Source organism: Trachemys scripta, chromosome 8, assembly GCF_013100865.1.
Source record: "Trachemys scripta elegans isolate TJP31775 chromosome 8, CAS_Tse_1.0, whole genome shotgun sequence".
Lineage (NCBI taxonomy): Eukaryota > Metazoa > Chordata > Testudines > Emydidae > Trachemys > Trachemys scripta.
In genome coordinates, this window is record NC_048305.1 from 61,640,001 (window position 1) to 61,652,796 (window position 12,796).

The 12,796-nt window shown below is 38.7% G+C and overlaps 1 protein-coding gene across 1 annotated transcript in view; it reads left to right on the forward strand.

The window, feature by feature from the left end:
* The window catches only part of CDC73 (cell division cycle 73), a 176,010-nt gene that overhangs the window by 33,654 nt on the left and 129,560 nt on the right, over nucleotides 1-12,796 (forward strand). The window contains exons 8-9 of the mRNA XM_034779402.1: nucleotides 2,381-2,479; nucleotides 4,536-4,614. Coding sequence (XP_034635293.1) covers nucleotides 2,381-2,479; nucleotides 4,536-4,614 — 178 coding nt within the window. The remainder of the gene's footprint in view (nucleotides 1-2,380; nucleotides 2,480-4,535; nucleotides 4,615-12,796) is intronic.

The following is a 12,796-nucleotide window of genomic DNA, read 5'->3' on the forward strand; positions in this document are numbered from 1 at the left end:
CCATAAACTTCATTTTTTGACCACCTTGAATTATTAGTTAAATTTTTTAGATGGGGCAACACCAAGGCTTAAGCAGGCCAGTATTGTTCTAACTGAAGCAGGAGTCTCAAGTTCTGCAGGCTCTTTGAGTAGGACAGTGTGTTTGGTGGATGGTTGCATTGACAGACAAGCCCACAGTGCTCCAGAATTGGTGGTTGCTAGGTCACCCAGCTTAGAAGCTGGGAAATTCTCTGAAAAATGTTTAGTTGAATTATTTTTTCTTAATAGATTCATATTTGGGTGTTAACCTTATAGTCCCTTAACTAAGGTTTCCGCTAAGATTTCTCAACCCAAAAGAACTTCAAATCTAGAACTAAGTTCCTTGAAGCTTTTTCTTTCAAAACTACTATTTCAGTTCAAGGAAATCCTTTTATCCCTAAGAACAGCTTTCAGGAGAGGAAGCATTGGAGTTAACTGACCAACCTATTTACTAGAGCCAGGTAAATTAAATTGGAACAGATTTTGCATTAGTGTTTTGTTCTTCAACCTCTCATTTAGGTGATTTTCGTATAGATTGATTCCAGTTCAGAAGCCCTTTCTTGCTCTGTCTTGATTGGACATCCAGTTGTTAGTATTAATATGAAATCTTGACCTAGAACTGTACATTACTGTGGGAGAATCTACTGGGATTTTTAATTTTTTACGTTATTTAATACCTTAATGTTTCTTTGAACAGGGGACAGCCATCATGTGTTATAAATGGTTTGTAGGAAGTTGCTTTTACTTTGGCAATCATCATTACTGATAATTATCAGTAAGGAAGGACATCTGTTGTGTACATATGTCATTTGCTTAACTTGAAGCGCATCTTGACTGTTGATGCAAAGTGTTAAGTAGGTGCCAAATTAGCATTTATATTTTTATTTTGAAAATCAGAAAATAATCCTAGCAATATTATTTAGTACAGAAAATGTGAAAACACTGGATAAAACATAATAGAAAACCTGCCCAATAGTAAATTAAAGGCTGAGGTACATGACATGTTAATGAATTAAAATGATTAGAATGAGGTCTTTGTTTGAGTAGAGAGATTCAAATGCCTTTTAATATAATTTACCTGCCTTCCTATATTCAGTCCATATAGAAACCAATTCAAAGATTTCTTGTTACTCATCACAGTAGTAACTAGGTGCCAATTCAAAATTAAATATTAAAAAAAAAAAAACCAACCTGTCTTTATGATCTGAGTCTGCTCCCATCTGCACAGCTAACCTAACTGGAACACTTGTACATACTTATTTTTAAAGCTATAGACATGGGCTGTTATGCACCCTCCAGAAGAAAATGATTCCAGAGCAGAGAACTCCCTTTGCTTGTCAAAAGTGCTTTGCTCTTCCCTAGCAGTTTTACTTTGAGGACAGATTGTGTTCTGGCTACTTGAAACGGTTATGACAAACCATGGGCTGAGGTGGTTTCAAACAGCTGTATTCACAGGGTTGGTTAAGGCTTTACATACAACCAACATCTTGTATTATACCCAGAAGCAGACTGAGAGCCAACTTGGAGCTGGTGAAACAAACATTGTGTTCATAGTGGCTTGCCTCTCGTAAAAGAAGAGGGGGTATTCTTCCATAACTAAAGTTTGAGTAGTTTGGCTGTAGGCTGAGCACTTCTTAAAATACTTCAGCCTGGAGATGAGAGCAGCACAGGAGAGGATGCATTGAAGGAGTTAGAGTATCTGGGCCAGCCAAAGATGGGAAGGCACTTTATACTGCTGCTGCAACCTGGAAATCTCGGAGCACCAATGGGTCCACTAAACTCCTTTGATTACAAACTATTGAGATAAGAGAAACCATACTATCTCTGTTGAAGTAGCAGTCATAATCAGATAGCTTTCCCTTTCCTACCAGCATAATAGGAATTGCTACATCAGACCAGACCACTAGTCAATCTAGCTGGGGTCGGTACATAATATGTCACCTTTGTATTGAGTTTGATGGCTGTTTTTCATTCAGAGCTCTGTTATGGAAAGGAAGAAAATCGTAGGATCTGGTTTCAATCAGGATAATATAGTTTTTGGTGGTGACAGGCTAATGATTGCTGAACTTAGGAGTCTCCGTATCTTCGAGGGGCCTCACCTATATTGAACAGACTGGGTGATGTGATGGAAATCCATGAGATGTGTGAGAGTCCTGGCACAATGATTCAGTTCTTCAGACACTCCCAAACAGGGGTGAACAAAGTCTCTATAACTTGTATGCAGTTTTCCTCTGTTTACAAGTAGGCATACACTCTTTGAAGCATATGCGTTGACTCAAAAAATGTCTTCTAGCTGTATTTCTAGTGTTCCAACCAGTTTTGATGATCAGTGGGATTCATAAGTGTCTAACTTGTTTTCCAGAACTTTGCCAAGAATATTTTTGCAATTCTTCAGTCAGTAAAAGCCAGAGAAGAAGGTCGTGCACCTGAACAGAGACCTGCACCGAACACAGCACCAGCGGTAAGAAATAACTCTTCTTATTGTGGACCTTGTGGTCGTGGCTCCATAGCTGAGGTTGAATTGAGTAAATAATGGCAAGAATTCTTTTGAAATTACTCTTCATTTAGTTTGGTTCTAATTTAAATAAATTACAGTAACTTTTTCATGCAGAACTTTTCCTTAGATCATCTTTACCTTAAACTGTATATAGTGGTTTTGGAGGAGTTGAATATGCTTCATTTGTTCAATATGTGTTTGCCACTTTCAGAACAGAACAGTTAGTGCCAACTACTGTATGTACCAAACACTCACTAGCATTCTGCAGCTACTTGGAAGAAGTAAATTAGATGAGACTATCACCATTTCCAGCAAAATGCCTGGCTAACTGTATTTTTTGACAGATAAAGTAGTAAAATGTTTAAGAATCTGGAACATTAATCATGAGCAGCAACAGATCGAACTAGCTGTTCTATGTCTGTGTCAAATCAAAAAGACAGATTTGTTACAGACTAGGGACCGAGTGGCTAGGCAGCAGTTCTGCAGAAAAGGATGTAGGGGTTATAGTGGACGAGAAGCTGGATATGAGTCAACAGTGTGCCCTTGTTGCCAAGAAGGCTAACGGCATTTTGGGCTGTATAAGTAGGGGCATTGCCAGCAGATCGAAGGACGTGATCATTCCCCTCCATTCGGCATTGGTGAGGCCTCATCTGGAGTACTGTGTCCAGTTTTGGGCCCCACATTACAAGAAGATGTGGAAAAATTGGAAAGAGTCTAGCGGAGGGCAACAAAAATGATTAGGTGGCTGGAGCACATGACTTATGAGGAGAGGCTGAGGGAACTGAGATTGTATAGTCTGCAGAAGAGAAGAATGAGGGGGGATTTGATAGCTGCTTTCAACTACCTGAAAGGGGTTTCCAAAGAGGATGGATCTTGACTGTTCTCAGTGGTACCACATGAAAGAACAAGGAGTAATGATCTCAAGTTGCAGTGGGGGAGGTTTAGGTTGGATATTAGGAAAAACTTTTTCACTAGGAAGGTGATGACGCACTGGAATGGGTTACCTAGGGAGGTGGTGGAATCTCCTTCCTTAGAGGTTTTTAAGGTCAGGCTTGACGAAGCCCTGGCTGGGATGATTTAGTTGGGGACTGGCCCTTCTTTGATCAGGGGGTTAGACTAGATGACCTCCTGAGGTCCCTTCCAACCCTGATATTCTGTGATTTACATTTTTATTGTTCAGGTCTATCTAGGCATTAGAAAAGCAATGGTTTTGAGTTGTGATGTTGACTGTTGAGTTTTATTAAACTTAATAACTAAATTCTTGAACTCCTAATGGTAATCTATGAAAGCCAGTTAATCTTACTTCAGCTTATTTTGATACCTCTGTGTTATATGCCAATGTACCAGATTGGAGTAGCAAGATGAATTTCAACATTTAAATGCTTGCCTTATGCTGAATTTCATAAATTGTTCATGGGACTATTCAGACATACGGTTTGGAATGATTGTAACTGTGTGACTAAGTCACCCATGAAAAAGATGCATGAATCGATATTTAGTGCATCATTAGATTGGCAGCATTTTGAAAATGCATTTTAAATGTGCCTTTTTTCCTCTCAATTTAATCTTGTTCTGTAGGTTTAGCACCTCTTTAGCTTAATCAGATTTATGGTGGAGTCTTCTGTGCATGTGGCAGAAGAACCAACCGTATGTTGTTAGATGACCATTCATTTTTGAGCCCCAAGATGTTAGCAAATGAATGGGATTGATAACTATGGATTTCGTTCATTTTGCTCAGTTAATATGGCTTTCTATTGTTACTTTTGTCTTGCTTCAGAATGTTGTCAGTTCTTTAGATTTGCATGCCATTAAGTATTTTTTTAAAATATACTATCTTAATAAGAGGTTAAAATGAAGTTAATTAAAAGTACAAACTGTCTGAAAACTTCCACCTACATAATTGCCTAAAACTGTAAAGTCAGTTTACATACAATATTTTCCAAAGTTCAGAAACTAAAATGTGTTAATCAACATACATTTTGAGATGCAGTAGCATATCTTGTTTGCTAATTTGTTTTAGGATCCCACTTTGCGGACTAAGCAGTCTATTCCAGCTGCCTACAACAGATACGATCAGGAAAGATTTAAAGGAAAGGAAGGTAAGTTGATCTCACAGTACTAATTAGCATTAAGGAAACACTGCATTTGAGAACTGAAAAATGAAACTGACTAGTCTGTTTTCATTGTCAAAGCTGAATAAAGTGCCAAGTATAAGCCCATAAATGATGACTGAAACGTTTTCACATGTAGTCTCTGGAAGTAACACAAGCTAGGAATCTTATTTATTAAAAATGATTTTTTAGTCTTAGCCTTTAAGAAACCGATTGTCTAGTTAAAAACAAAACTTATATGTTAAACACTTTTTTATTCAGTTTCAAGGCAGAGACAGTGTAAGTAGTTTCAACTCATAGGGCCTGGGTATGCACATATATTAGTCAAGCCAATAATCAACTTCAATACTAATTTAAAAAAAAATCTGATAGCGTATCCTTTAAATAGTATGTCCTGAAATTAAAGAGAGAAAAATCCTTAAAATTTTTTTTTTAAAAAGTTGAAGGTTCTTCTGTTTCTAATGGGTGCCTCAAATATTTTGGGTCTAGTATATAATATGTTCAGGTCCATTCTTCTTTCCCCTCCCTTGAGAGGGAGTTGGTTGAAAGAGTGGAGATATGCCAACCTATACTTTCAGAGGCACTGATACATACCTCAATGCTGCACTGGTGCTCTTTTTTTTATTTAATAGTTTTTAAATGGCAAGATTAATTCATAAAGACTGGTGTAGTGTTCGTGGAAATTGCCTCAATAAACTTTATAAAGTCAACCACAGAGCCAGTGACTGGCCTTCAGATATCTTAGGAGAGTGCTAAGAGAACACCTGGGGATCTCTTCCCTAGCAGTCAATCCACATTGTGGAACTGCTAGTCATTTGACGACTTGGGCACTAAGAGTATGTCTTCAGTACCGGCTGGATCGGCGGGCAGCGATCGATCCAGCAGGGATCGATTTATCATGTCTAGTCTAGACATGATAAATCGATCCCGAGTGCTCTCCCATCGACTCCTGTACTCCAGCTTGGCAAGAGGCGCAGGTAGAGTCGACGGCAGAGCAGCAGCAGTCAACTCAGGGTAGAGAAGACACTGCGGTAAGTAGATCTAAGTACATCGACTTCAGCTACGTGAAGTTATTCACGTAGCTGAAGTTGCATAACTTAGATCGACAGTGTAGACCAGGCCTAAGTCTCGTGTATGTGTGTGTATGTATGTGTCTGTGGTGTTTTTTTTTTTTTTTTTAAGAGTACAAAAATTTGGGAGGAGTGTAATTTAATTAAAATCCATGTGGTGCAGGAAGAGCTGTGGTTTTTGTATCTTAAACATCAGAGACTAAAGATAATTAGTAGTTCCACTGTAGTTCTCATTACAAATAAGGAATGCATTTTTTTCCTGTACCATACAGTGTACATAATGTGTGTGGCTTCAGATCCCACAGTTCTTCATATTTATAATGTATTTATGTACACTTCAGTGCTACATTTAATGAGAGACAGTGAGCCCCTGCTCTGAAGTACTTATAATCTAAAGACAAACGCAGATACAATAAAGCTATCAAGTTAAGGTTATCTTTTTATGGAGACCTTATGGGACTTGGGATTCTGGGAAAGATTTGAAGGAAAAGAGGGCTTATTACTTGGCTTTGAGGCACAGTAACTCTCAGTACCTGAGCCAAGTAACTTCCATTATCATTAATGGTGATTAATAATTGAGACAAACCTGGGTCCTCTTCATTCAAAGGTTCCAGCCCATGTGGGTTCTATAATATATTCTCTGTATGGCTTCTTTTTGATTGGGTGAGATTGAGACTCATGGTGGCTTCTCAGGTACCCATAGCTTTGTAAAAAGGAAATGTTCACATTCTTATTTCTAAAACTATTTCATGTCCTCAAAAATAATAGAAGCCATGGCTTTACATCTTTAAAAACCAAAAGCCCTGTGGGTTTAGCAGAGCATGGTAATAAACACTGACAAACCTTTAAGCAGAACACATCAGCCTTTGACAAAGTGCAAATAATTTTTGGAAATGTAACCATCTGATAAAAATAATAACCTTCAATGTATGATGTACTGAACATTCAAGTGGAAAATAGTTTTAAGCTGCGAAAACAGTAACACTTCATAACCATCAGCAGCTAAATGTCTACTGCCCTCAGTTTTTTGCCCTGTAGTTTCTCCTTAATATTCTGCAGGTCAAGCAGCTTTCATGCCATCCTTTTAAACTTGTTATGATTCTGTCCGGTTTTTAACAAATTAAGTCTGACAGCTGACTTTTAACAATTAGATTTTATTAAAAATAAAAAAACTGAGACTGGCATATTCATATTTTTTCTATTGTATATCCATTCATTTTATGGATGAAATCACATGTTAAATATCTAAATGAATGCATAGTGCAGCGGTTCTCAAAGTGTGTGTCGGGACCATATTTTAATGGGTTGCCACGGCTGGAGTTAGACTTGCTGGGGCTGAACATGAAGTCTGAGCCCCACCGCCTGGGGCCTAAGCCCTTCAACTTTGAGCCCCTCCACCCAAGCCTGAAACCCTTGGGCTTCAGCTTTGGCCCCCTTGCCCAGGGCTCCGGTGGGCTCAGGCTTCCCCCCTCCCCAGCGGTCTTGTAGTAATTTTTGTTGTTGGAAGGGGGTTGCGGTGCAATGAAGTTTGAGAACCCCTGGCATAGTGAAATGCATTTGGAAGATCAATTGGCCTGGGTGAGAGCAAATCATATCTGGCACTAATGCCAGTCTTGAAAACATAGAAGAAAGCATGTTGTCTTGTGTTAAGAGTTGAATATGTAGTGTGGCATTCATTCTTGTTACCAACAGGATTAGTTTTTGTAGGGTTGCCTTTAATATGCTAACTCTTCTTTAGAAAAAGTCAGAATGTAATAATTGATTATAGAAAGAGGAGTGCAGTGTGCTCAAACATGGTGACCACAGCTCTTTTATTTCATGAGACCAGGATCTTTTAAACGACAAAATTCTCTCAACTATACAGATTTCTTGTCTATTGCTTGTATCATATTTTATATACCTGCTTTTACAATTTGAAACCTGTGTCAGCCATAGCAATGTGCACTACTTGGAAAGACTAATAGTTCACCTATCAGTCAAACTAGCTACTATTTGATTTCCATATGGTATAAAATGTAGGGAAGGGAAAAATCATAATCTTTTCAGAGGGGAGATAATGTGGTTCTGAGCCTTGTTATATCTGGATGGCGCAACAGCAGTCTGCCTCATTACTAAATTTGTGCTAATCGAAGCACCCACAAAATACAGTTAAGTTAAAAAAGAAGTAAATTGTAGATATGTGCAGCATAGTGATTAAATATGCACACAGTAATCTCATTATTGTAAAAGCAAATAGACTGAACTCTAATGAAATTGATAAGAGCTCTTTTAAATCAAGTACAATAAACAACCAAAATTTCTGAATTGCATTTAACAAAACAAACAAACAAAAAAAAGCCCCCTTCTCTCTCTGGTGCAGTTTCCCCAGGGAGTTAATTAACACCAAAGAGTAACTGGCTGGCAGTGTTCTTGTTCTTGTGACTAAGATTGATGGCACTTAGATTCATTAAGCATTTTCTAGTAGTTTCTTACTCTTGTGTGGATACAGTGTGGACATACGGAGGTGGGGAGTAGTTCCCTCTGTACCCTAGAGGGAAAAAGAACCTTGTGTTTGGGTTGCGCAATCCTGGGATAGGAATCCTAGAAACAGTTATACCTAGAGAGAAGACATGGGTTGAGCTTTATCTAGTGAAATATTATTATATTAATTAAGACCAGTTCTAGGGAGGGGGAATAGCGTATTTTTGGGCTTTTCACAGTATACAAAGTATTTCAGAACATTATTGGAAAAGAAACTACTTATGCTTTAGAAAGTATCACCTCATTAAGCACTAAATTTTCATAACCTGTACAAAGGCAGAGTACAGAACCTATTAGGAACATAATGCAAAGTCTTGCAAAATGGGGGAACAGATGAATCCTCAACCTGAAGCTGGAACTGTGAAGCTACTCTGCAACTCCTGCTGCAGTCTGTGGGGTATAAGACAGACTTAAGGGAGAAGAATTCCTTACATGAAATATATTAGCACAGCATTTATTTTTAAATATTTCTAGTTCTCCTAATACCATGTTGGTAATAAGTTAAAAACTTTGTTTCATCTTTATCATCTTTATCATTTACCATTTGCTTTTTGTTCTTTTTATCTTTGTACCACATTGTCAGTATTTTAGCAAATTTAGCAATAAAGACCTATTAAGTCCAAAATTTTCAAAAGTAACTAGGAATTGTGTGTCCAACTTTTGACACCTCAAGGGAGCCTGATTTTTTTAGAAGATGTTAAAGTGCCAACCCTCTGAAAATGAGGCCCCTCTAACAAATCTCATGTTGGGCACCCAAAATCATTAGTCACTTTTGAAAATCTCGGCATATAATCACTGGGTGAAATTCTAGGGCCTATGATATGTAGGAAGTCAGATTATCATAATAGTTCCTTCTGATCTTAAAACTCAATATGCTATTAGCATTTGAGAGTAACAGGAAAACTCACTGAATTTTCCTCCATAATGAATAAATATAAGGATAATATACCAAAAAGCATTCCTCATGCTGTCCTGAATAACCTTCTTAAAAACTGGAACTAAATTATATATACAACTTGCCACAAAAATAGTGTGTGTAGTCTTTTTAGCTCTTCTATCAGAGGATCTTGCAACATTAGAAGAGTTTTTTTAGTATTAAACTAACAATTACTGCGTAAGGACTTACATTCTTTTAATCTCAATTTTACTACAGTATTTTCCATGGCGGTCTTAATTAGGAAATTGCTTTCTTATGTGGGTTTGTTTCTACCTTGGATATTTCAGTGTGTTGGCTTAGTATGGGAATCAGGTTGCTTGTTAACATAAGCAATTTAAAACGTGTAGATGTAAGATAATGTGTTAAAACACTTTAACCTGGCAAGATATGGTAAGTAGACTGCTGAGTTGCAGCCAAGTTTCTGTATGTCCTGGGATGGATCGTTACTCAGAAGGTGGTATCAGTTTGCTCACCTAGATGGCTTGCCTTACAGTCTCTATGCCAAATAGGACAAGTTTTATGATATACTGCTCTACAGCCAAAATGCTTCTGAAATAAATGTAGGCAAACTTTACTAATTCTGGGTCACTGAGAACGAAAATGATGCTTAAAATTGTTGATTGGCTCTAGTTTTCAAGATATGCTATTGGGTCAGTATATACGACCCTTGACTTGGGAATGGTGGAGGATAAGTGAGTTATAAAGGGAAGGGAATCTCAATTTAAACCAGAAATGACTAAAATACAAATTTGACTGGATCTATGAATAAATCTATGACTGGGTTTGGACAGTACGTGCTTTTTAGGCAAAACAATGACTGATGCAATCTGAAGCTGGTATTGCGTCATACATGATATGAATTGCAAAATGTTATTCCTAGAAGTCATGGATGATGTAATCATAACAAAGCTTACATCACTCTGCTGAACACATTGCCCTATATCAGCTTTAGAAATCGTACAGCGTCATGCTCTCTTATTTGTCAGTGTTTGATTTTGCAAAGGGACACATTTCTGTTTAGCCAAAGTGAGCAGAGATGCCTCGTACTTGTGTGAACAGTGCAGATAACTTCTGCTATGTTTGTGGTGAAGTGACTTTTGCATCACAAAAGCGCAGTATAACCACTATGGTTAAGAAAGCCTCTCACCTTTATTTTGGCTGCAAAATTGGAGATCAGGACAAGAGGTGGGCCCCACACATATGCTGCAACACTTGTGCACCAAATCTTCGCCAGTGGTTGAACAGGAAAAGGAAATCTATGCCTTTTGCAGTGCCGATGATTTGGAGAGAGCCAACAGATCATACCAGCAATTGTTACTTCTGCATGGTGCCTCCAGTTGGGAAAGGTGTGTCAAAGAAGAAACAGTGGACTGTGCATTATCCAAACATTCCATCAGTCATATGCCCAGTACCCCACGGAGAAGGACTGCCGGTTCCTGGTGCACCAGAATCATTCTCACTTGAGTCAGAAGAGGAAGAGGATGAAACTTCTGGTCCTGAACTATCAATGTCACATTTTCTCCCATCCTCCTCCTCTGAACCACACCTCATAACACAAGGTGAACTGAATGACCTTGTCAGGGATTTGGAACTACCCAAGAGTAAGGCAGAGCTGTTGGGCTCCAGACTACAGCAGTGGAATCTCCTGGCAGGTGATGTTAGGGTTTCCATGTTCCATGACCGTCAAAAGGATCTTGTCTCATTCTTCTTCATGGAAGGTGATCTTGTAGCCTGCAACAACATCGATGGTGTGATGGCAGCCCTCAACATCGTTCACGATCCAGATGAGTGGAGACTGTTCATTGAAGACAAGTCTTAAAGCTGTTTTACTGCATAATGGCAGTGTTTTGCCATCAATTCCAGTTGGTCATGCAGTCCATCTGAAGGAAACCTATGACAACATCAAACAACTTTTGAAGTGCATAAACTGACCAACATCAGTGGCAGCTTTGTGGCAATTTGAAGGTTGTTGCTCTCTTGCTTAGTCTGCAGACTGGATACACAAAGTACTGCTGTTTTCTCTGCGAATGGGATAGTTGTGCAAGAGATTCCCACTACGTCAAGAAAGATTGGCCACTCCGACAGTCATTGGAGCCTGGGAGGAAAAGTGTTCAGCATCCACCACTTGTTGAATCAAGGAAGGTTTTGTTACCACCCTTCCACATCAAGCTGGGTCTGATGAAAAACTTTGCCAAGACCATTGACAAAACACAAGCAGCTTTCAAGTACCTCCGTGGAAAATTTCCAAGGTTAAGTGAAGCTAAGATAAAGGAAGGTGTCTTTTGTTGGTCCTCAGATTCGTGAAGTTCTTCGAGATGATGCATTTGACCATGCACTGCGTAGCAAGGAAAAGACGGCATGGAAAGCCTTCTAGTTAGTGGCAATAAATTTTCTCGGAAACAACAAGGCAGTCAACCACAGGTTTTTGGTGTAAAACCTCCTCAAGGCATACAAAAGCCTTGGTTGCAACATGTCACTAAAGATACATTTTTTGCACTCTCATCTAGATTTTTTTTCCCACCGAACTGCAGAGGAGTGAGCGACGAGCACGGCGAGCGATTTCACCAGGACATTGCAACAATGGAGAAAGGCTATGAGGGCAAATGGAGCCCATCAATGCTTGCAGATTATTGCTGGACAGTCTACACAATATACATAGACATAAAATGTAAAAACTTAAATATCTTAGAAACAGTAGCCAATCAGTTGTTTTAATTGTCATATTTGAATTCAGCACATCAAAATACATAATAAATAGAACATTTTATCTCTGAAGCAGACGACTCCTCAAAAATTGTAGACCAGTGTTATTGGAATGCTTTAGTTAAGGTAGCTGCAATAGTAAATAAGTTTTTAGATGTTAAGTACTATTCTTTGAGAATAAAGAACAAATCTATTATACCCGCAGTAAATTGAACTGCTTTAGCACTCCTGTAGTAGACACAGACCAGTGCTCATTCTCAAGCATACTTTTTATTACTCCAGCTATGATTAAAAGGAGAAAAGTTGTCTTGTCTTTAAACTTAAATTATTGTATGTCACATTAAACATGTAAGAATGTGTCTTGCAGCTCCATCCATCACAAATGGTCTATCTGTCCTCGCCATGGAAGATCATGTTACCTGGCTGTACACCTGCCAGTCCCATCCCTTCCAAACAATCGAGCTGTTAAGACAAACACACTGCAATTACTATGCTCAGCATTATTTCCTCACTTCTGACTTTGACTTTCAAATTGCCAGTGAGCAGCACACAATCTTTAACAATACAAAATAAATTTAAATACTAGATTTTCTCCTTTTCTGCAAAAAGAAGAACAGGAGTACTTGTGGCAGGATTTAGGTAATCCTCTGATCCCACTGAGGATTACCTAAAGAAACTACACCATCTGCTAAAAAACTCCCTGACAAAGCACAGGAACAAATCCGTACAGACACATGCCTAGAACCCCGACCAGGGGTATTCTATTTGCTACCCAAGATCCATAAACCTGGATATCCTGGACGCCCCATCATCTCAGGCATTGGCACCCTAACATCAGGCTTGTCTGGTTATGTAGACTCTGTCCTAAGACCCTACGCTACCAGCACTCCCAGCTATCTTCGAGACACCACTGACTTCCTGAGGAAACTACAATCCATCA